Genomic DNA, 23,426 nt, shown 5'->3' with positions numbered 1-23,426 from the left:
TGGGCCACCTTCCTCGGGAGTGCAGATACTTAGGAACTATTCTCTCTTATGCAGCACACACAACAAATATTCCGTAAAGAAGGGACATCGATATTTTCTCCAAGCATGTAAACTTATATCTGGAAAGTCAGAAGTAGAAACTTTGGTAACATCGGGCAGAAACAAAGCATCCTTCATACGTTTTGAGTCCTTGAGTATAAAATGATTTAGACACATTAGAAAAGTTTTACATCACCTTAGTCTCGCGAGTTCCGGAACCTGTACAGAAAATTGGAATAGAGATCAACATAAACATCATTTCCGCCCTTTTTATTGCTCATGAAAACTACATGAGGGCGATAATCTTCCAGAGAAGATCAAAGTTATGTATTATTAGTGTGTCATGACGCCATAAACCCCACCACCCATGAGGTGTTTTGGGTACATATCTTCCCACTGTAAAGTGGACTCTCTGTGCTGTAATTGTGGATACACGTTGGGAATCCCTGTGTCCTGCCACCCCTATGTGTTAACTGTCATGGCCATCACTCTCCATGTTCGTCAGATTGTCCAGTTTATAGAAAGGAAGAGAAAATACAGAAGTATAAGTCGCTTGATCCTATATCTCACACTGAGGCTTGTCAGAAATATGGCGTCTTCACGCTGTATTGATGACATCTAACTTTGCCTCTGTTATATCCTTCCCCCCTCCTCCTTCTTACTTACTCCACTCCTGCTGCCCCTCCTCTCCCCCTCCCCTTCAGCTCCCACACTGTTCCCTCTGGATGCTGCTCCCCTCAGCTACTACACAGTCTCCTATGGATGCTGCTCCCCCGATCCAGATGGAGAAATGTCCCATTCCTCAACGCCTGCTGGTGATAGGACTCCTCCCAGGACCCCTCCCTCTGGTGTCTCCGAGACCAGAGACTTGCTGCCACAGGACACACAGTCCATGTACCCCAAGGTCGCCTGCTTTCTCTTGGTTCCAGCTCTCTCTGAAGCCTGCGCTCTCTCCTGGCACTGCTCTCCTTGAACGACAAAAGAGAAGAAGAAGAAACGTAGGTCCTGGAACAAGTTCCCTTCAGAGCCCCCAGATGTGCCAACTCCCTCTTTGGATCACCTCTGTTGCTTACAGACGTCACTCTGTCCTTGTAGGTGATGGATGGTGATTTGGAAGTGTGACCAGTTTTGGCTCATTCACCTTCCATTTGGATCCCCATTCTGTGCTTCTTCAATGGAACTGTAATAGATACTACTGTCACCTTCTGGAGTTGCAGTCACTTATTTCCTTTTATTGTGCAGTTTGTGTTGTTCTCCAAGAATCACATTTTACTGATGCTCACTCACTGATGCTTCGTGGGTTCTGTGCTTTTTGCTGGAACAGGGCTGGCACTTTGAGGGCTTTCGGTGGCGTCTACACTTTGGTCCATGTGGACATTGTTAGTACATGGATCCTTCTTCATACTGAACTGGAATTACCGACCTTGGCTACTTGGGCTCTGCAGCAGCTGTTTGCAATCTCTGTCTCCCTCCTGCCAGGTCACCTCCTCCCACTGCCTTCACTTCCCTCCTTCAGCAGTTACCCCCTCTGTTTCTTCTCCTTGGGGATTTTAATGACCATCACTGGTTGTGGTGCAGTGCTTCATCATCTAATCTGGGTCTCCTCATAGACGAGTTTCTTGCTGATCATGGCTTGCGCCTTCTTGATGATGGTTTCCCTGCCCATTTCTCTACTATAGTTCCTTCTCACTGCGTGGTGAGCTCTGCAACATTGACCACATACTATTGATTCTCTCATTCCCTTCCCTCCTCTCAATGGCCAGGATACCTCACTGGGCTTTACATCATGCTGATTGGCCTCCATATACCTCCCAGGTCGTGTTAACCCACTCTTTCTCAGAGTGTATTCATGAAGTCGTCCCTGACATACCAGATATAATTATTCGCTCTGCAGTCATTGCTGTCCCCCACTCAGCGGGCTCTCTACTCTATTGGCTGGTCCCATAGTGGACCACAGCCATTGGCATTGCCATCCAAGATTGCTGTCGGACTTTGCAATCCCTGAAGTGGTATCTGTGCTCCACTGATCCAATTACTCTTAAAAGTCTTCATGCCAAAGCCCATTAGTTAATCAAACAGGGCAAGTTAGTATGTTGGCATTGCCTTGTCTCCTTCCTAGGTGTGGGTTACTATCTGTGGCCTCCATGGTTGCCAGTGGCAGTCTTCCATCCTGGGGCTTGGCCTTCTGGATGGCCTTTGTATGGATCCATTGGTTCTTACAGTGGCATCAGCATAAGTCTCCTATCCTGCCACCTTCCTACAGTGGGCTGAAGCTTCCTACCCCTTGTCAGGCAGAATCCTACAGTAAAACATTTACTTTATAGGAATTTCTTTTTGCCATCTTCTCCTCCCATGATTCAGATCGTGGCCCCAGTACCACACATAAGCAATTGCTTCAGCGCATCAACCCTCCACAGCAACAATCTTTCCTCCAGGTGCTTAACCATATTTGGCTCCGAGGTGTTTTCCCCTCTCAGTGGAGAGAGAGAATTGTGGATCCTTTCCTTAACCCTGGTAAGGATCCGTCGTCCCTCGATAGTTACTGGCTAATCAGTCTGACCAACGTCCCCTACAAGTTATTTGAATGGATGGTGGCTTTTCGATTTAGTTTGAGTCCTTGAATCTCAAGACCTTTTGTCTCTTTACCAGAGTGGCTTTCGGGGAGGAGGGCGGGGTATGGTCTCCAATCAAGCATCTGCTTCAATTAGAAACCACAGTTTGACGGACATTTTCGCAGGGCCACCATCTTGCTGCACTCTCCTTTTGTCTTCGTAAGGCCTGTGACATGGTCAGGAAATCGTTTCTGAAAGTATTCGTATGGAGTGTAGCCATGTATGGAAGTGAAACATGGACGATAAATAGTTTGGACAAGAAGAGAATAGAAGCTTTCGAAATGTGGTGCTACAGAATAATACTGAAGATTAGATGGGTAGATCACATAACTAATGAGGAGGTATTGAACAGAATTGGGGAGGAGTTTGTGGCACAACTTGACAAGAAGGAGGGACCGGTTGGTAGGACATGTTCTGAGGCATCAATGGATCACAAATTTAGCATGGAGGGTAAAAATCGTAGAGGGAGGCCAAGAGATGAATACACTACGCAGATTCAGAAGGATGTAGGTTGTAGTAAGTACTGGGAGATGAAGAAGCTTGCACAGGATAGAGTAGCATGGAGACCTGCATCAAACCAGTCTCAGGACTGAAGACAACAACAACAAGAAGTGGGATGGTGAGGACCCCCTTCCGATTTTTCTCTGCCAGTTCCTTTCCCAACAGTCGTTCTGAGTTTGGGTTGGTAGCGTTCTTAGCTCTCCACAGACCCAGGACAATGGCGTTCCACGGGGCTCTGTATTAAGTGTTCTTTTTCTCATCACTTTTAATTGTCTCGTCGTCTCTGTTGGACTGTTGGTCACCGTAGCTTTGTGTAGATGATTTCTGTACTTGGGCTAGTTTCTATTCTGTAAGTAAGTAAGCCTGTGGGACAATTTTGGACAACCATTGTTCCAGAGAGGGCATGAAATGGGTTATTGCTTAGATGTGCGTGTATACAGTACACCAAGGGGAGTCATACAGAACACCTGCAAAGCATGTAAAAAATTGAACTTTCTTTTACACCCTAATTCGTATTGATGTATCGCTATAAATGAAGTAGTTATAACCATTTGTTAGCGCCACACTGATTTTAATTTGCCCTAAGCAATAAAAGCAGTAAATAACAAATATTCCAAAAACAATATAAATATAGCTGTTCACGCAAGTTTCATATTACACACATGTGCCATTATTACAAGTAAAACAATTTCTGTGTTGCACCGTCATGTCTACCTGCGAAAAGTCACACTGTAAGGGAATTTCGTCTTTTCTAACTTCGCTTAGGAAGACGTTAATATTCTTCCATTTCATGGTCCACTTCAAACTGTTTGTTTGACGATTTTTCTGACGTTTCGCCAGCACGAGTCGCTGGCATCGTCAAAGCCATTCACCCTCCACCAGCAATGGAGGGTGAAGCTTTGACAAAGCACGTTATTCGCTCTGGTGAAACGTCAGAAAAATCATCAAAGAAACATCAGCCGAAGAAGCCTTGTTTGTCAACAAGTGGCCACGAAAGCCTCAATAATTTTATATTATAATTTTCTTTCACTTTTTAATTGCGCAAATTAACGATTTCAGTTATAACATGGATGAATGAGCCATCTAGCACAGTTTTTATAGATTGAGGACTTAATTTACATTCGTAACAAGTAACTTTGTACAAATGCGGAGCATGTACGTTTTTATGGTACGTGTTATTCGTAATGAGTCACTTCACTCTGTTACGACATACTTTTGCCTGAGATGGTGCTGTGAATACTAATACGTGAGTACGTCACATCTTATTACATGTATGTTGTCGTTAACATTTGCATCAGTTAACAGCAATTAACAGTCTGACGACAGTTTACGACTGCTGTGTTACTTATGTATTATTTTAATTGCAATACATGAACCGATGATGGTGCTACGGGACACGATCTTCAGAAAATACTTTAAGAACGCCGGCCGCTTTGGCCGAGCGGTTCTAGGCGCTTCAGTCCGGAACCGCGCGCCTGCTACGGTCGCAGGTTCGAATCCTTCCTCGGGCATGGATATGTGTGATGTCCTTAGGTTAGTTATAAGTTTAGGGGACTGATGATCTCAGATTTTAATTGGTTCAAATGGCTCTGAGCACTATGGGACTTAACGTCTGAGGTCATCAGTCCCCTAGAACTTAGAACTACTTAAACCTAACTAACCTAAGGACATCACACACATCCATGCCCGAGGCAAGGTTCGAACCTGCGACCGTACCGGCTGCGCGGTTCCAGACTGTAGCGCCTAGAACCGCTCGGCCACTCTGGCCGGCAGATGTTAATTTCCATAGTGCTTAGAGCCATTTGAACCATTTGAACTTTAAGAACATCCACTAAGAATAACGCCTCGATAATTAATAAAGTATATTATCATGTGCTTGTTCCAACTGGATAGATGTCCGGCCAGTCTGCTATTTATTTTGAATTTTTGATTGAAATATTATATTTACTCATAATGGTCAAGGATAATTGGTTCAAATGGCTCTGAGCACTATGGGACTCAACATCTGATGTCACCAGTTCCCTAGAACTTAGAACTACTTAAACCTAACTAACCTAAGGACATCAAACACATCCATGCCCGAGGCAGGATTCTAACCTGTGACCGTAGCGGCCACGCGGTTCCAAACTGAAGCGCCTAGAACCGCACGGCCACACCGGCTGGCTCAAGGATAATTCATTGTAGGCTACGTGCCAAGTAAGATCGTCACTACAGCAGAGGTTATTTGTTCCCATGGAACGCAAACTGCTAACAGTCTGCCCTCTAAGCACTCGCTGTGCGTAGCCATTAGAGATCGTGGGAGAGGAAATCACATGACTGCTGGTCGCCGTCGGAGAACGCAGGTCACAAGCTCTCTCTGGCACCAGCTCCCACCTAGCTAGGAAGTGCTTCCTTTCTGAATCCTTTGAAGATTTTACTTTAGCAATGACTAACTTACAACTCTAACGCAACGTCCCTTGCCCCCTGCCATGACTGGATGGCACCTTGCAAACGAAGCTTACCTCGTGTAAGGAATAAACTCCCTATTTGTTCATAAAAATCTATGTCTATGATTTAACTCCCTCTAAAGGCTCCCTCGCATTGACTAACCTGACCAGGCTCAATCTTCACCTGTAAATTATATTCTATTACGATATTTCGATTTTTTCTTTAAGGTATGGCCACTCATAACCTCACTTTCACCATTCAGCTGACAAACTACGCAGCAGACAGCTCTCCCTATACACGCAGTGTTGAAGCTGACATGCAAACAAAAAATGACTGCTTGTAACCGATCAGACTCACAAGGGGCCTTACAGACTGGCCCTGTTCGACTTTTTTTTCATATTTACGTGATCTGAAGGTCAACGCCCAGACATCAGTTGCCTAAAACACCGTGGGGTGATTCACATAAAGAAACTAAAAAAAAGTCTTTGAGGATTTTAAAGTGCTGTTAATTACAAAAAATTTCCTAATCAGAACATAATTGTTGGTATCTGAGTCCAGTAATCATAGTGTTGCTGCTTCAAAACTCCAAGGGGGAAATATTTTTCTACTGTTATTTATAGTCTATATTTACTATCAAATAGAAATGCTAAATAACAAATCTTTAACCACACATTTTTAACAAATATAACTTTTTTTAAATTTTTAGTTACTGGTTGTATGACAATAAACGTTAAAATTTGATACAGACATGGAAATGTATTATTATTGAATGAAAAAAATCATACTCAGCAATAATGTTGTTCAACCTCTGGTAACAAAAAGTATTTCATCCTCTATTTGATGTTTCGCATTTTCGTACCAAATTTTCATTTTTTGTGAATATTTCCGTTTTCATGTGATTAGGTAATTATAAATAAAAATATGCCACTTTTATTAAAAAAACTATGATTCGTTGTACGTTAACTTACATTTATTTTTGTTCAGAGAAACGAAATAGAAGTAAATGTGAAAATATCTATTGGTACTAACAAGATTGGAACCATTAAAGCATTACAATCTCAAACATTTAGCTACTGGCGATTATGATCATTAGTTGGAAATGTTTTAAGCTTAACAGCTGTCAGAAATCTTCTAATTTTCAAACACGATTTCTTTTATTATTCACAGTACTGCTTTAGGAAATTCTACACGTGTGGCGAAAATGGAACCAATCCGTAAGGTCTCCCTGTTAGTACAGGAATATAATGCCAGGAGCACAGCATTAGATCTACTTAGCACGATAAGAGTAGTTTGTGTAAAGGAAGGCTTTGCGTTAAACAGGGTTTAAAATGAAACTGGCTGAGAAAATATCTAGGATAAGACTGACACGGGATTAGCCCTTGTTAATGAACGTCACGGGAGATGCCGTTTATCGAACTGTGTGGCACTTGTGACAGGTCTGCTGGGAGACAGCAGCAATAGCAGTCTCAGGTTGTGAGGATTATTTGAGAGCTCCTGACCCTTCAGTTTGCCCCTGAGAAAGACATCAGGCGATCGAGGTGGCACTCACTCTGCTGTTCCTCACTCAATACCTCATGCACTCGTGACAAAGTTGTCAAATCGACATGCGCTGTTGCTTCATCTTGTTGAAAAAATCCATATAATCGTGCACTTTCTGCGAACTGAACCACATATGGATTAAACAGTTTCTAGACATAGCGGTTAGAATTAACAGTTTGGTGAAAGGCTCGTGCTATGATGCCGGCACAAGACATTGCGCACCAAAGACCAACCTTGAGATTTTACAGCGTCTCCTCAAAGCAGTGACGGGGATTTTCTGACGCACATTGTTGCATGTTGTGACGCTCTGAACCGGGCCTAATGTAAAGAAATGAAAAAGAGGATCGGGAAATTACGATTCTATTCCGCTCAGATATCATCAGCAGAATTCAACACACGAAAGTTCGTCCGGACGCTTTAACTCGTGCTCAAGAGAAAATCTGTAAGGATGCAGACGCAAGTCCTTTTTGATTATATTTCGACACGACGATCTGTTGATGGGTACTTGCACATGAACGGCATTGAGGATTCATCGGACTTTGTTCCATGTTTTTCTTCAGTCGAGTAACGTTTTCTGGCGTTCAAAATCTTTTCAGATAGTTACGGTTTTCATTCCCGGCAGAGTCCGTTTTATGCCAGTTTCTCACAAAGTTTGCATTCCAAACTGTACTGCATGTCATACCACAAGGCTTCCAAGCTAAAACTTTTGCACAAACACTTCGCACACGTATGGTGAGAATGTAGGCTCTCTAGGTATATGCTGCTGGTCAAGAGCTCTCTGGTTTCCGGCCAGGTGGCAGTCTTAAAATAACGCATTTCCACAAGTGTCAACTCATCATCTTTGGCTAAGTGTCGAGATATGGGGGTGCTGTGATATTTATACTAGTGGAGTGCCGCTATCCCCCGCCCCCCGCCTGGGTGTGGAGGCCGGGTACTATCCGGCCAGCGGGGGGGCAGATGGGCGAGGCTGCAGTGGTAGGGCAGCAGGTACCTTGTTCGCATCTCCGAGCGAGCATTCCGGCCGCGTCTCACGCGATGGACGCTACTGGTTACGCTCTCGACGTATTGCCGCTAACGCCGGATTTCGTGGTGCACTTAGTTGGCATCCTTTGTCTCTGATGACAAGACTGTCGTGAACCCGTATTTTAATGGATTCCTTTATGACGCTGTCGCTGTTCGCGCACATTTTTCACGAACTGTAATTCTCGTAGCTCTCGACAAAGAACCCGCTCTGTTTTATCACGAGCACCATTTACTGTTCCCTGAACACGTCTGCTCCTCTCTCTCACTCAAACTTAATGGCTCAGCAAAGTAGTCTGGATAGAGTTAGACAAGCTCAAGTATTGTGGCATGGGTGGGGACAGTGCACAAATGGTTTAATTCGTACCTAAGTGGAAGAGTGCAGAAAGTTGAAATAAGCAGTTCTCATAATTTGCAAAGATCAGCACATTCCTCAAACTGGGGAACTATCAAGAATGGGGTTCCACAAGGGTCGGTCTTGGGTCCTTTGTTGTTCTTAATATATATTAATGACTTGCCATTCTATATTCATGAAGAGGCAAAGTTAGTTCTCTTTGCTGCTGATACAAGTATAGTAATCACAGCTGACAAACAAGAATTAACTGATGAAATTGTCAATAATGTCTTTCAGAAAATTACTAAGGGGTTCCTTGTAAACGGACTCTCACTGAATTTTGATAAGACACAGTACATACAGTTCCGTACAGTAAATGGTATGACTCCATTAATAAATATAAACCTTAATCAGAAGCATATAGCAAAGGTAGGATATTCAAAAATTTTAGATGTGTCAATTGATGAGAGATTAAATTGGAAGAAACACATTGATGATCTGCTGAAACAAACGAGTTCAGCTACTTATGCAATAAGGGTCATTGCAAATTTTGGTGATAAACATCTTAGTAAATTAGCTTACTACGCCTATTTTCACTCATTGCTCGTATATGGCATCATATTTTGGGGTAATTCATCACTGAGGAATAAAGTATTTATTGCACAAAAGCGTGTAATCAGAATCCTGCAGACATTTATTTAAGAATCTAGGGATATTCACAGTAGCTTCTCAGTATATATACTCTATTACGAAATTTGTTATTAACAACCAAATCCAATTCAAAGGTAATAGCAGTGTGCATAACTACAATATTAGGAGAAAGGATGATCTTGACTATCCAAGGTTAAATCTAACTCTGGCACAGAAAGGGGTGAATTATACTGCCAGTAAAGTCTTTAGTCACTTACCAAATAGTGTCAAAAGTCTGACAGATAATCAACAAGTATTTAAGAAGAAATTAAAAGAATTTCTGAACGACAACTCCTTCTACTCCATAGAGGAATTTTTAGATATAAATTAAGAAATTTGACTTGTTCCACGTCATTACGAAATATCGTATTCCATGATCCATGGAACAAGTACTAAAAAAAAAGAGCATACGGGAGATGCGCATACGCAGAAGTATGACAGCAGCCGACTGATATATCGAAATCAAGGGAGGTAGCCAGCACATTCTGTGACGGACAGTATTCCTGTTCATTAACAAGTGCCCTTCCGAAACAGTCGTATAAATTTTTTCCGGGCCAGTTTTATTTTGCCCGCCCAGTGGAAATTGAGAGGTCTCGAGAGCTATGTCGAGAAAATGAGGACGAAAAGCGAGAGTAAAAATGTGTACAGGCAAGCGACGGCGTGGCGGCGAGCGAGCCGGAGCTGTTGTCGGTGATCCGCGGCGAGGTGCTGCTGGCCGACCCCGGCGTGTCGTGGGACGACGTGGCCGGCCTGGAGGCGGCGCGCGACGCGCTGCGCGAGGCTACCGTGCTGCCGCTGCGCCTCCCCGGATACTTCAGCGGCATCCGCGCACCCTGCCGCGCCCTGCTGCTCGTGCGTCTCTCACCGATACATTCCCTCTCGCTATCGGCTGTAGCGCACTGTACAACAAACGATAGAGTCCACAAACATTCTGAAACTCGATGCGGCCTGTCTTTAAATTCAAATTGCAGTTTGTTGTGTTTGGCCACTCTACACAACGAAAATGCAGTTACAGTAACAACAACAATTTAGGTACACATCAGGCTATACAGGGTGTTACAAAAAGGAAACATTCCTCACACACAAATAAAGAAAAGATGTTATGTGGACATGTGTCCGGAAACGCTCAATTTCCATGTTAGAGCTCATTTTAGTTTCGTCAGTATGTACTGTACTTCCTCGATTCACCGCCATGATTTCATACGGGATACTCTACCTGTGCTGCTAGAACATGTGCCTTTCCAAGTACGACACAACGTATGATTCGTGCACGATGGAGCTCCTGCACATTTCAGTCGAAGTGTTCGTACGCTTCTCAACAACAGATTCGGTGACCGATGGATTGGTAGAGGCGGACCAATTCCGTGGCCTCCACGCTCTCCTGACCTCAACCCTATGGACTTTCATTTATGGGGGCATTTGAAAGCTCTTTTCTACGCAACCCCGGTACCAAATGTAGAGACTCTTCGTACTCGTATTGTGGACGGCTGTGATACAATACGCCATTCTCCAGGGCTGCATCAGCGCATCAGGGATTCCATGCGACGGGGCGTGGATGCTTGTATCCTCGCTAACGGAGGACATTTTGAACATTTCCTGTAACAAACGCTGGTACGTTCTGTTGCTGTGTGTTTCCATTCCATGATTAATGGGATTTGAAGAGAAGTAATAAAATGAGCTCTAACATGGAAAGTAAACGTTTCCGGACACATGCCCACATAACACATTTCCTTTCTTTGTGTGTGAGGAATGTTTCCTGAAAGTTTGGCCGTACCTTTTTGTAACACCCTGTATTTATTATTTTTCGGTCGCCTAACCGTGGAGAGGTTGTAGGACAACTGAGGGATCTCGAAATCTAAGTCAAGTCTGACTACAATAGATTTTATTTGCTCTTTGTAATGCACACAGTTCACATAAAATTGACAGAGGGAAGTTCTCTAAAATATCAATAGAAATTTCACAAAATCAAATGAAATGATTGTATGGCAATGATGGCTGGGAGTCCCCACCTCGAGAAGTTCGGCCGCCGAGTTGCAAGTTTTTTCAGTAGGCGTCACATTCGATGACTTGCGTGTGGATGATGATGGTACAATGATGAAACAATACAACACCCAGTTCCGACCGGAGAAAATCTCCGATCCGGCCGCAAATCGAACGTAGGCCCACTGCATGACAGTCACATACGCTGACCACTCAGCGGATAGGAATTACACAAAATGACTTTGGTGATGCCAAATTACATGGAAGACTGCAACTACAAAACACAGCAAGATTTCTTCATCTGCTCAGCTGGTGGGTTCAAAGATAACAAGACAAGAGGGGGAAAAACTGTAATCAAACAGGTAACACAAGTTGCGTGACAGAGCAAGTAAACTGCGAGCTAGTCAGAATATGCACGGTGCTACAGCAATTACGGCAACTACATTTCACCAGACGTCAACCAGAGTGCACCAATCAGCTCCAGACGGCAGCCAGGAGAGGAATAATCGAGAAAATTCCTATTCTACTTCCAACTTAAAAAAAAAAGAAAAAAAAAAGAAACGGCTCAATGCTGTCGCCAATGTGACGACGCACTCCGGGCATGCAAAATGCACCTTAACAAACAGAAGGTCGGTACTGGAATCTATCAGTGTCCCATTAATTAGAAAGTTTCTTCAAGCCATCCACTGTGGCGAGGGTGACTTATTCGATTAGATAAACTAAAATTTTGGATCAAAAGCAACGGACTTTTTCACACTGCTCGAACAATTGCACGGACCCCTCCTTTCATGTCAGTACAGAAAAGGCGAAGACGTGAGTTAATCTTTGGGAATAGCAATGGCGACACGGCGGATTCTGCCGTCAGTAAGGACAGCTGATGGCTCCAGCCTACAAAAGCACGGCTGCGGCCCCACTTCCGTGGAACTGCTCAACTTCTCGGCGGTGTTCGCCCCTCCTGATGACACTCACTGATGCCTTTTGGCGTCAAACAGGACCTAGAGGCCACACAGGGAGCACAGATTCCCAGCAACAAAAACGCAAATCTTTCCTCCAAGCAAACATTCCCAGTATTTTCAATAAAATAAACACGAAATTGTGGCACAGAAATGAAATATTATGTGACAGTCATGGCACAGTTTTAAAAAAATCGGTGGAGCTGAATGTCCAAGAGCACAGAAAGAAATGATACAGAGAGTGAAGACAAACAATAAAAGTTTTTTTACAATGTTTATAAAAGCTCTGTGTCCACCCTCGTCACACGGCGCAGATTTAATCGGTAGTTCATTTCTGTACATACCCGATTCAGCGTAGGAGTGATGGTAAGAGCAGTTTCTGCGATGAATTGTGGCAAGACTTCGATGATCTGTGTTGGAGGTGGAACACAGACACTATCCTTGATCTAACACCACAACAAAAATATCACAGGGCGTCGAGTCCAGCGACTGCGGTAGTCAGTCGAATAGAGCCAGATCAGTGGTCACAATATGGATCATATAGCGGTGTGGCAATGTCTCATTCAGGTAATCTAGTACACACCTGTCGAAATGTTGTGGGGCGCTATCTTGTTGAAAGGTGAAATCCCTGCTATCAATGCCAAGTTCTGGCACGAATCACAATTGCAGCATGTCGAGTTGGGTGATGCATTTGGCAGTTGTCTCAGTGAAGAACACAGCACAGGGTACAGGGTGTATCAAAAAGAATCATCCGATCTAAAAGAAATCATAACTATTATGTTATTTGAGATATGTGAGTGAACAACGTACTGTTGGAAAGACCAAACTCTCGGGTTTTACATACTTTCCGCTAGGTAGCAGCAGTGTGCGCCCACTTTAGTTCTAATAAACATAGTGTCAGTACAACAGAAAGCGCTTTGGACTCTTACGTTTTGCACAGTGCGGGTAAGGAATAACTGTTTAGCGTGACTTTTGTACTAGGTATGGTGTGGATTCTCCTGCAGCACACAGCACTAGACGATGGCATGAACAATTCCGAGGAATAGGTTGTATGTTTGAAGATAAATCGTGAGCCGTCCCCGATAGTCTGACACAGACGTCGAAGGCATCCGCCATAGTTACACAAGGAGCCTGCAGTAATCCATTAGCCGTGCAGCTCAACAGCTATGTCCGTCTGGCGTGTGTTGCGCCGGCGTTCACACATGAAACCATACAAAATTCAGCTACTGTAAGCTCTTCAAGGAGGTGACAAACAACAACGTGTCTTCTGTAATTTCGTTCTTGACAAGATGGAGGATGACAGTTTTCTTCCATGCTTAGTGTCTAGTGACAAGGCAACATTCCATTTAAATGGAAAGGTGAACCGTCATAATATGAGAATATGGGGTACGAAACAACCATATGAAGTTGTACAACATGTGAGGGACTCTCCAAAATGTAACCTGTTTTGTGTATTTTCACAGGAAAAGGTGTATGGTCCATTTTTCTTTGCTGAGAACACTGTTACAGAATGCACATATCTCGATATGCTTGAGAACTGTCTTTTCCCACGACTCATTCGAATGACTTCATTAACCAACAGGATGGGACGCCGTCACACAGACATCTGGAAGTGCTGGAATTCTTAAATCGAAGTATTACTGGACGATGGATTGGTCGCACTGGACCAAATGATTCAGCCTTACATCACTGGCCCCGAAGGTCACCATACCTGACTGTATGTGATTATTTCTTGTGGTAGTTTACGAAAGACTCTGTTTATGAACCTCCGTAACCAACAACAATGAATGAACTGAAACATTGCTTAACAGCAGCTGTGGAAGCTGTAACTCAAGACATGCTCGCTGCAGTGTGGGAACAATTTGAATACCGTATTGACATACGCCGTGCATCACAAGGAGGGCATATTGAATTCCTACGAAAAGGTATGAAAAAAATTTTTTTTAGTTTCCCGTTGATCAAAAAACAAAATTTATTGTGTATGTTTATTAGTTCGAGAATATAGACGTTCCAAATCGAATGATTCTTTTTGATACTTCCTGTACCTTAATTTTTCCACAATGTCGGACGTGTTCGTCAGTTGCATGTGGATTCTCCGTCCCTCTTATGCATGTGCTGTGTCGGTTGACTTTCTCTGAGAGATGAAAAGTAACGTTGCCAGTGAAGATTAATTAGCTTGCGAAGACGTCATTTACAGTATGGTTCTCCTTATCAACGCACAGTTACAGATAGCGCAATTTGTCGTCATGGTTTATGCCTTTCAGTAGTTGCAATTTGTACGGCTTAATTCTCAGTCGCCTAAGAAGGGTTTTCCTCACTGTTGGCTTAATGACATTCAGTTCTGCTCTAGGTCGATGGGTAGACTGTGGAATATCGCAATGTCACATGGCTCTCAGGGTCCACTGTCTGTTCTGTCCGCCCGAACGTTTTGCATCGTATAAACAACCATCCTCCTCGAATTTCTTGTTCCTTTTTACTATACTGTTGTAAACTGGTGGTGTCTTATGAAACTTATCATGGAAATCTCTTTGCACACTCACTGCCTATTGGCAACGGGTAAATTGTAGCACATAAAATGCTTTTTGTTCCTAGTTCTCCACCATTTTTAGCATCTACGGTTGATTGCGCACTTGCTGGCAGTTTTCCAAACTAACTCACCGGCACCACTTTTAAAAAAAATACTTTTTCTCTTTCCTCATTTGTTACGTAACGGTTACCCACTTACCTGCAACATTTTTTTTATGTTTCATGGAATTTGTGATTACGCTGCATAAAAAAGGCACATGTCTTACGTTTCGTCAATCTGATGTTTGGAAAGGCGGATCGTGGAGGGCTACCATGATCAAGATAGATTTCGATATACAACTGCACCATGTCGTAACAGTTTGGTCACATTCGCCTTAAACGGAAATTATCCACTTCTCTGACTATCGTGGTGTCGCCGTGGCCTTCAGTCCGAAGACTGGTTTCATGCATCTCACCACGCCAGTCTACCCTGTGGCTACTTTATCTTGCATAACACTGTAACCTTCGTACAGTTGAACCAGGTTGCTGTATTCTAGTCTTGGACTCCGCCTAACATTTTACCCCACACTTCTTACCATTATCAATTCAATGAGTACATTTATTTTCAACTTCTACTAACAGAAGCAAGCTGTAGCTAACCTGGAATGTGCGTGAATGTTTCTCCCTTTATTGTTATTTCATTTCCCTCGCCTTTCAGGGTGAGTGTGGACTGCCAGCGGTAACGCCACTCTTCAGCAGAAAGCGTTTATAAAATATGCAAGCATAAATTTATAATAATTTGGATGGATGTTTTTTAAAATACAAAGCACTTCACTTCAATTCACTTAGTTTTAGAATGGGAGTAGTGCATGAGGCTGCCTGGCGTGAGAGAGTTTTCTGGAAAGGGATGGAGAAGGGGGATAGCATGAACACGAACCCAGCTTTTGGAAAGGGAGGGAGGACCGTGGGGGCAAAATATACCTTTGCGCGCAGAGGAAAATGAGTATTCTTTTAAACCCGGAAGGATGGGTAAAGCTCTGGGTAAATTTTCTGGTCCATCAGAGGAAGTTGGTTAAAGTGGAGAGTGCATAGGCATAAGGTTGGAGGGAGAGAGCGAGGGTTAAAAATAATCAGGAATGAGACGATACGATGGTTGGTGGCAAGTTGAGGAGATGTAAGAAATCCGCAGGTAAAGAAAGACAGACACGTTCTGAGTCACTTTCAGTATTCCTTCGGATTACTGGTTCCGACCTTTGTCATAGGTCTTCTTCAGATCCAAATGCACTTGTTGCGAATCGCAGATCATCAGAGAGGGGCATCAGTTAAACCTCGACTGAAGCTTCGCCCTGATAGTGAACAGTACTCTCTCTGTCCGAACAGTCCTCGGAAGACCCAACGGTACCGATCGACCGCCGTGTCATCCTCAGACGATAGACGTCACTGGATACGGATACGGTGGGCGATGTGGTCAACACACCGCTCTCCTGCCCGTTGTCGCTGTTCGTGACCGGAGTCGTTACTTTTCAGTCAAGTAGCTCCTCAATTGGCTTGACAAGGCGTGAGTGCAGACCGCTCGCCAACAGCGCTCGGCACACCCGCGTGATCACCTATTCGAGGGCTAGACAAGCCCGACAGTGCTTAACTTCGGTGGTCTGAAAGGGACTGGTGTTACCACTACGGCAAGGCCGTTGGCATCATAATGAACTGTGATTCACAGTAATTGTTTTTTCTTTAATCTGAAGATAACCTGTGCCAAAGGTGGAAACCCATAGTCTTAATAACCATAAAAAAATTTCCTAAACGGCGTCTTTCTTTCTTCATTATATTAAAACTGGTCATGGCGACCTCAGAAGTCATGTCTTCACCGTGGAAGAGGAGAAAAGGCAAATTAATAAGTTAATACAGGGTCGAAGTAGGAGAGTGTAGAGGGCTATAGAAAGGTGAGGCGGGGTGCTGGGCATTCGATTGTTTGTAGGGAATGGCAATAATCTTATTGGCATAAGAGAGAACTGGGCGAATTAAGGCCTTGTATATGTGGAGTATGATGAACGGACGCAATTCCTAAGTTCGGGCGAACAGTAGTTTGTCTTTTTCCGTGTTAGTTTATGGTCGAGGATTAGCCTGAAGTGTTTTGGTTATCGGATAGGAAGTAGAAGTAAAAAGAATGCAGTGAAAGCTTTGGGCGCTTTCTCCTATAGTTACTGCCTTGGTCTCAGAAAGATTGATCTTGTGGAGGTGTCCATAACATAAAAAAAACACAGTGTTGGTTAAAATGCCATTTAAATATTTTACGAAACAACAAATACACATCTGAAGTAACATTAAAACTAGGCAGAATTAATATCTACTTATAAATTCCTACATTTACAATAAAAAGTACAAAAAATTTACAAATATATTATAAACACTTATATTTTGAATATAAGGCACTTCGAAAATGTACAATAATTTATTACAAAAGGCTTACAAATTTCAGTCAGAAATAATAAGGACCGTCAGCTCGTTACAGTGCACTTACGCACTAAATAATAGAATATCTGACGCTATACATTTTATTAAAGTTTTCTATTAATGTCATTAATGCTAATTTTAAATTAAACTGGATTAGTTAGGGACGTGCAGGTTCTAATGTCGCTAAATGAAATAGTAATTATTAATCAAAGAATGCTAGTTACCACCAGATGGGATACCAAAGCTGTTTGAAACGGAATTAAAGGTCTTAAGTCCCGTATTAAGTAAATCAGAAGTTGTGTATAGCCCGTACAGTCAGCAGCAGGAAGGTGGTGGCTGTGCAGGCCGGGCCGCCAGGCACGGGCAAGACGCTGGCGGTGCGGGCGCTGGCCACAGAGAGCCGCGGGCAGCTCGCCTTCTTCAACGTCTCCTCCTCCACCCTCACATCGCGCTGGCGGGGCGACTCCGAGAAGCTGGTGAGTACTGGCACCACTCTCTTCAGTTACTCACCCGCCTCCAGGCTTGAGGTCACTAACACACGCTTGTGTCATGGTTCTTGACAAGAAAGATACCGGTTCAGAGAATCTTAATATCAGCTATATTGCTAGCAAAGGAAGAAAAGCTATTGGCGTAAAGTTCCTCATTACTATACTGAGAGATCCATTAAAATTACTTCTTAATTGACGCCTGTCTATTTCCGCTACAGTGCTCCCACATCGGCTGCCACCTACCACGCGGTTATTGGCGGGACACAAACATGGCGGGTAACACAAGTACTGTTACTTAACGTGTAATCAAGGACTGGTGTTGGAAGCGGCCGCTGTGAGGTGTGACGGAAATGCGTGATGCTCTCTCGGTAGTTTATTTGACGGGCCGATGATTAAACTGCGACAGACGATGCGTTTTATAGCCCTGAATTTAAACTCGCGTCGTAACCTAATCACAACCTCCTGATGTGCAATATATCCGAGAAAACGGCAGTGAACAATGTGCGGCAGAGCTGTTAATCAATTCGAGACTGAAAAATTTCAGTTTGAGCACGAAATCAGAGTGTAAATTCTTGCTTTCATTGGTTCAAAAAATGGCTCTGAGCGCTATGGGACTTAACATCTCAGGTCACCAGTCCCCTAGTACTTAGAACTACTTAAACCTAACTAACCTAAGGACATCACACACATCCATGACCGAGGCAGGATTCGAGCCTACGACCGTAGCGGTCGCGCGGTTCCAAACTGAAGCGCCTAGAACCGCTCGGCCACACCGGCCGGCTTTCATTGGTTACTTGAAACTATACTCACACGGACTACATGAACTGTCATGTTATCAACCAATGAGCATTTCTGGCTACAGGTGACAGGCAACACATGCACGTTCCAAAGCAAAAAATAATAATAGTAAAAAAATAAGAACAAATAAAAAAGTCAATACGATGATGAAACAGACATGGTGGATGGAGTGTCAGAAATAAATAATTACATTTGAACCGGCTTACTGAATGAAAATAACAGTGAGTCATTTGAATATGATTTAGAAATAAAAATTTCATAGTGTGTAAGGAGAGTCGAACCCTTGACTTTCCACACATTAGGGACACGTTATAACCACTACATTGCACCTCCACCCTACATTAATGACTTTCCAGAACCAGTTGAATGATGATTGGCAGCCTGTGAAAAGTTCGGTATATCCTAAAGTAGGCCGATGATAATAATTGTATTTCTAGTCTTACATGAACGGATCCAGCCTGTTTTGGTTAGTGCTGTACGTGAACGATGAGTATTTCATTAGCATCGTTGTGTGTGTGTGTGTGCGAGTGCGTGTTTTATCGTCTCTGATGAAATGCAAAATAAAAGGGGCACGCTTAGGAATCGAGATCAAAAATTCCAAACACATCAAGAAAGAAAGTCGTACAAGAAATTGGAAGTGAACTCACCAATTATTGTGGCCGTCCGGCAATAGCAAACACTTTGATCGTAACGTTGAGCACGCTGATTGCAGGAAACCAGCTACAGCGCGTGAAGTGTCAACCAACAAGAAATGTTAATCGGACTATAGCGCCAACTTCCAGGGTCATGGTACATTCAAGCGTTCCTTACCTCTTCCTTCCACCGACAACAGTACAAGAAGGAGGTCGAACATCTTCTCTCTGCATCGGTTCTAGAGGACGTGTATGGAGCAGAAATACGAACTACATCGCGCAAACACTCACCTACATGACACATATTTTAACTTTCCAAGAAAGAGTAGAAAAATTAACAGTCACACGAAAATGAGTTCACCAGCTGATTTTTATGATACAAAAATCTTTTCGTAACATTAGATTCCAGCGAGGTAGTCGAAAATATTAAAGAAAGAATAAAAATTTTAATTTTTAATAACTACTCATCTTTGGTGCAGGATTGACATCTCCAGCCTTTCTTTGTTCTTCATACAGGTTTTGCGGTAAAAATTACTTTGCCTGAACGGCTGAGTGATATGGTCATGACATTAAAAAAACATTTAAGAGCTGTTAACCATCGCCTATTAAAATTGTTAAACATGATGCCCAGCACAGCAGGAAATGCGGTCTACAGATATCAGAAAGCAAAGTAAAAACTAGTAAAACGTGTGCAGGCCAGGTGTTCCATAAAACAGTGTATCAGTACTGAGATTTTTCTATTGTTTTATAGTGTCTGAAATACGCATATCTTTAGGTTCTTATGAAGTAGATGTGACAATTTTTGTTTGTTGTATGTTAGATTTTCAAGCTATTTACAACAGATTTTACACCACACAGTTTTAAGTAGTTGTTGCCATTGACATACATCGTGATACTTGGAATAATTGCGGGCTTGCAACTGCACATCAATCATTAATATTTGGTGTTATACTGATAGTTAGAAGGTTAAATCCATGATAAATATTTATTATATATCAATTTTTTGTTGACATTTGGACTCTGACCAAGAATACCAGTACACCTTAGAGGGCAGTTAAGAACGTCGGATCTTGATCAAATAAACATGTGTCAGTGTGTTGGTATTCTATTCATCACAACTTGCATGTCCTAACGGAGACATCTTTATGGTACCAATGCGAAGAGATCGAGGAACCAGTCGACACCTAACGCAAGATAGCCACAAATAAGTGGCTACGATTACCAGGTTCTAATTAAAATCACACGAAACGTGTATTTCATTTATTTTGGTTTTAACTAAACATTGTTCGTTTCGTCACTTCAAAATCAGCAATGTTAATTTTTTTCAGTTTGATGTTTAGGTAGGTGCTAAGTTTGCTACGAGTATTGGTAGATATTTCATCTCATGGAGTCTAAGTAAGGTTGTGAATCTCTTGTGAAAAGAGCGTTTCATCGTGTGTCACCAAGAAACTGTGAGGAGTAATTGTCACATACAGGGTGTTTCAAAAATGACCGGTATATTTGAAACGGCAATAAAAACTAAACGAGCAGCGATAGAAATACACCGTTTGTTGCAATATGCTTGGGACAACAGTACATTTTCAGGCGGACAAACTTTCGAAATTACAGTAGTACAATTTTCAACAACAGATGGCGCTGCAAGTGATGTGAAAGATATAGAAGACAACACAGTCTGTGGGTGCGCCATTCTGTACGTCGTCTTTCTGCTGTAAGCGTGTGCTGTTCACAACGTGCAAGTGTGCTGTGGACAACATGGTTTATTCCTTAGAACAGAGGATTTTTCTGGTGTTGGAATTCCACCGCCTAGAACACAGTGTTGTTGCAACAAGACGAAGTTTTCAACGGAAGTTTACTGTAACCAAAGGACCGAAAAGCGATACAATAAAGAATCTGTTTGAAAAATTTCAACAGACTGGGAACGTGACGGATGAACATGCTGGAAAGGTAGGGCGACCGTGCACGGCAACCGCAGAGGGCAACGCGCAGCTAGTGCAGCAGGTGATACAACAGCGGCCTCGGGTTTCCGTTCGCCGTGTTGCAGCTGCAGTCCAAATGACACCAATGTCCACGTATCGTCTCATGCGCCAGAGTTTACACCTCTATCCATACAAAATTCAAACGCGGCAACCCCTCAGCGCCGCTACCATTGCTGCACGAGAGACATTCGCTAACGATATAGTGCACAGGATTTATGACGGCGGCCCGCATCTCGTGGTCGTGCGGTAGCGTTCTCGCTTTCCGCACCCGGGTTCCCGGGTTCGATTCCCGGTGGGGTTAGGGATTTTCTCTGCCTCGTGATGGCTGGGTGTTGTGTGTTGTCCTTAGGTTAGTTAGGTTTAAGTAGTTCTAAGTTCTAGGGGACTGATGACCATAGATGTTAAGTCCCAAAGTGCTCAGAGCCATTTGAACCATTTGATGACGGCGATATGCATGTGGGCAGCATTTGGTTTACTGACGAAGCTTATTTTTACCTGGACGGCTTCGTCAATAAACAGAACTGGCGCATATGGGGAACCGAAAAGCCCCATGTTGCAGTCCCATCGTCCCTGCATCCTCAAAAAGTACTGGTCTGGACCGCCATTTCTTCCAAAAGAATCATTGGCCCATTTTTCAGATCCGAAACGATTACTGCATCACGCTATCTGGACATACTTCGTGAATTTGTTTCGATACAAACTGCCTTAGACGACACTGCGAACACCTCGTGGTTTATGCAAGATGGTGCCCGGCCACATCGCACAGCCGACGTCTTTAATTTCCTGAATGAATATTTCGATGATCGTGTGATTGCTTTGGGCTATCCGAAACATACAGGAGGCGGCGTGGATTGGCCTCCCTATTCGCCAGACATGAACCCCTGTGACTTCTTTCTGTGGGGACACTTGAAAGACCAGGTGTACCGCCAGAATCCGGAAACAATTGAACAGCTGAAGCAGTACATCTCATCTGCATGTGAAGCCATTCCGCCAGACACGTTGTCAAAGGTTTCGGGTAATTTCATTCAGAGACTACGCCATATTATTGCTACGCATGGTGGATATGTGGAAAATATCGTACTATAGAGTTTCCCAGACCGCAGCGCCATCTGTTGTTGACAATTGTAACTACTGTAATTTCGAAAGTTTGTCTGCCTGAAAATGTACTTTTGTCCCAAGCATATTGCAACAAACGGTGTATTTCTATCGCTGCTCGTTTAGTTTGTGTTGCCGTTTCAAATATACCGGTCATTTTTGAAACACCCTGTATATATATATATACAGTCCTGGAAATGGAAAAAAGAACACATTGACACCGGTGTGTCAGACCCACCATACTTGCTCCGGACACTGCGAGAGGGCTGTACAAGCAATGATCACACGCACGGCACAGCGGACACACCAGGAACCGCGGTGTTGGCTGTCGAATGGCGCTAGCTGCGCAGCATTTGTGTACCGCCGCCGTCAGTGTCAGCCAGTTTGCCGTGGCATACGGAGCTCCATCGCAGTCTTTAACACTGGTAGCATGCCGCGACAGCGTGGACGTGAACCGTATGTGCAGTTGACGGACTTTGAGCGAGGGTGTATAGTGGGCATGCGGGAGGCCGGGTGGACGTACCGCCGAATTGCTCAACACGTGGGGCGTGAGGTCTCCACAGTACATCGATGTTGTCGCCAGTGGTCGGCGGAAGGTGCACGTGCCCGCCGACCTGGGACCGGACGGCAGCGATGCACGGATGCACGCCAAGACCGTAGGATCCTACGCAGTGCCGTAGGGGACCGCACCGCCACTTCCCAGCAAATTAGGGACACTGTTGCTCCTGGGGTATCGGCGACGACCATTCGCAACCGTCTCCATGAAGCTGGGCTACGGTCCTGCACACCGTTAGGCCGTCTTCCGCTCACGCCCCAACATCGTGCAGCCCGTCTCCAATGGCGTCGCGACAGGCGTGAATGGAGGGACGAATGGAAACGTGTCGTCTTCAGCGATGAGAGTCGCTTCTGCCTTGGTGCCAATGATGGTCGTGTGCGTGTTTGGCGCCATGCAGGTGAGCGCCACAATCAGGACTGCATACGACCGAGGCACACAGGGCCAACACCCGGCATCATGGTGTGGGGAGCGATCTCCTACACTGGCTGTACACCTCTGGTGATCGTCGAGGGGACACTGAATAGTGCACGGTACATCCAAACCGTCATCGAACCCATCGTTCTACCATTCCTAGACCGGCAAGGGAACTTGCTGTTCCAACAGGACAATGCACGTCCGCATGTATCCCGTGCCACCCAACGTGCTCTAGAAGGTGTAAGTCATCTACCCTGGCCAGCAAGATCTCCGGATCTGTCCCCCATTGAGCATGTTTGGGGCTGGATGAAGCGTCGTCTCACGCGGTCTGCACGTCCCGCACGAACGCTGGTCCAACTGAGGCGCCAGGTGGAAATTTCATGGCAAGCCGTTCCACAGGACTACATCCAGCATCT

At 44.0% G+C, this 23,426-nt stretch overlaps 1 protein-coding gene across 1 annotated transcript in view; it reads left to right on the top strand.

The window, feature by feature from the left end:
- Positions 1-23,426, top strand: part of LOC126354767 (uncharacterized) — a 106,761-nt gene that overhangs the window by 5,728 nt on the left and 77,607 nt on the right. The window contains exons 2-3 of the mRNA XM_050004700.1: positions 9,811-10,014; positions 17,396-17,527. Of these exons, the coding sequence (XP_049860657.1) occupies positions 9,811-10,014; positions 17,396-17,527 (336 nt within the window). The remainder of the gene's footprint in view (positions 1-9,810; positions 10,015-17,395; positions 17,528-23,426) is intronic.

The sequence above is a fragment of the Schistocerca gregaria genome, chromosome 1 (genome assembly GCF_023897955.1).
Source record: "Schistocerca gregaria isolate iqSchGreg1 chromosome 1, iqSchGreg1.2, whole genome shotgun sequence".
Classification (NCBI taxonomy): domain Eukaryota; kingdom Metazoa; phylum Arthropoda; class Insecta; order Orthoptera; family Acrididae; genus Schistocerca; species Schistocerca gregaria.
The sequence above is the reverse complement of the archived record's forward strand: the minus strand, read 5'-3'. Positions and strand labels throughout refer to the sequence as shown.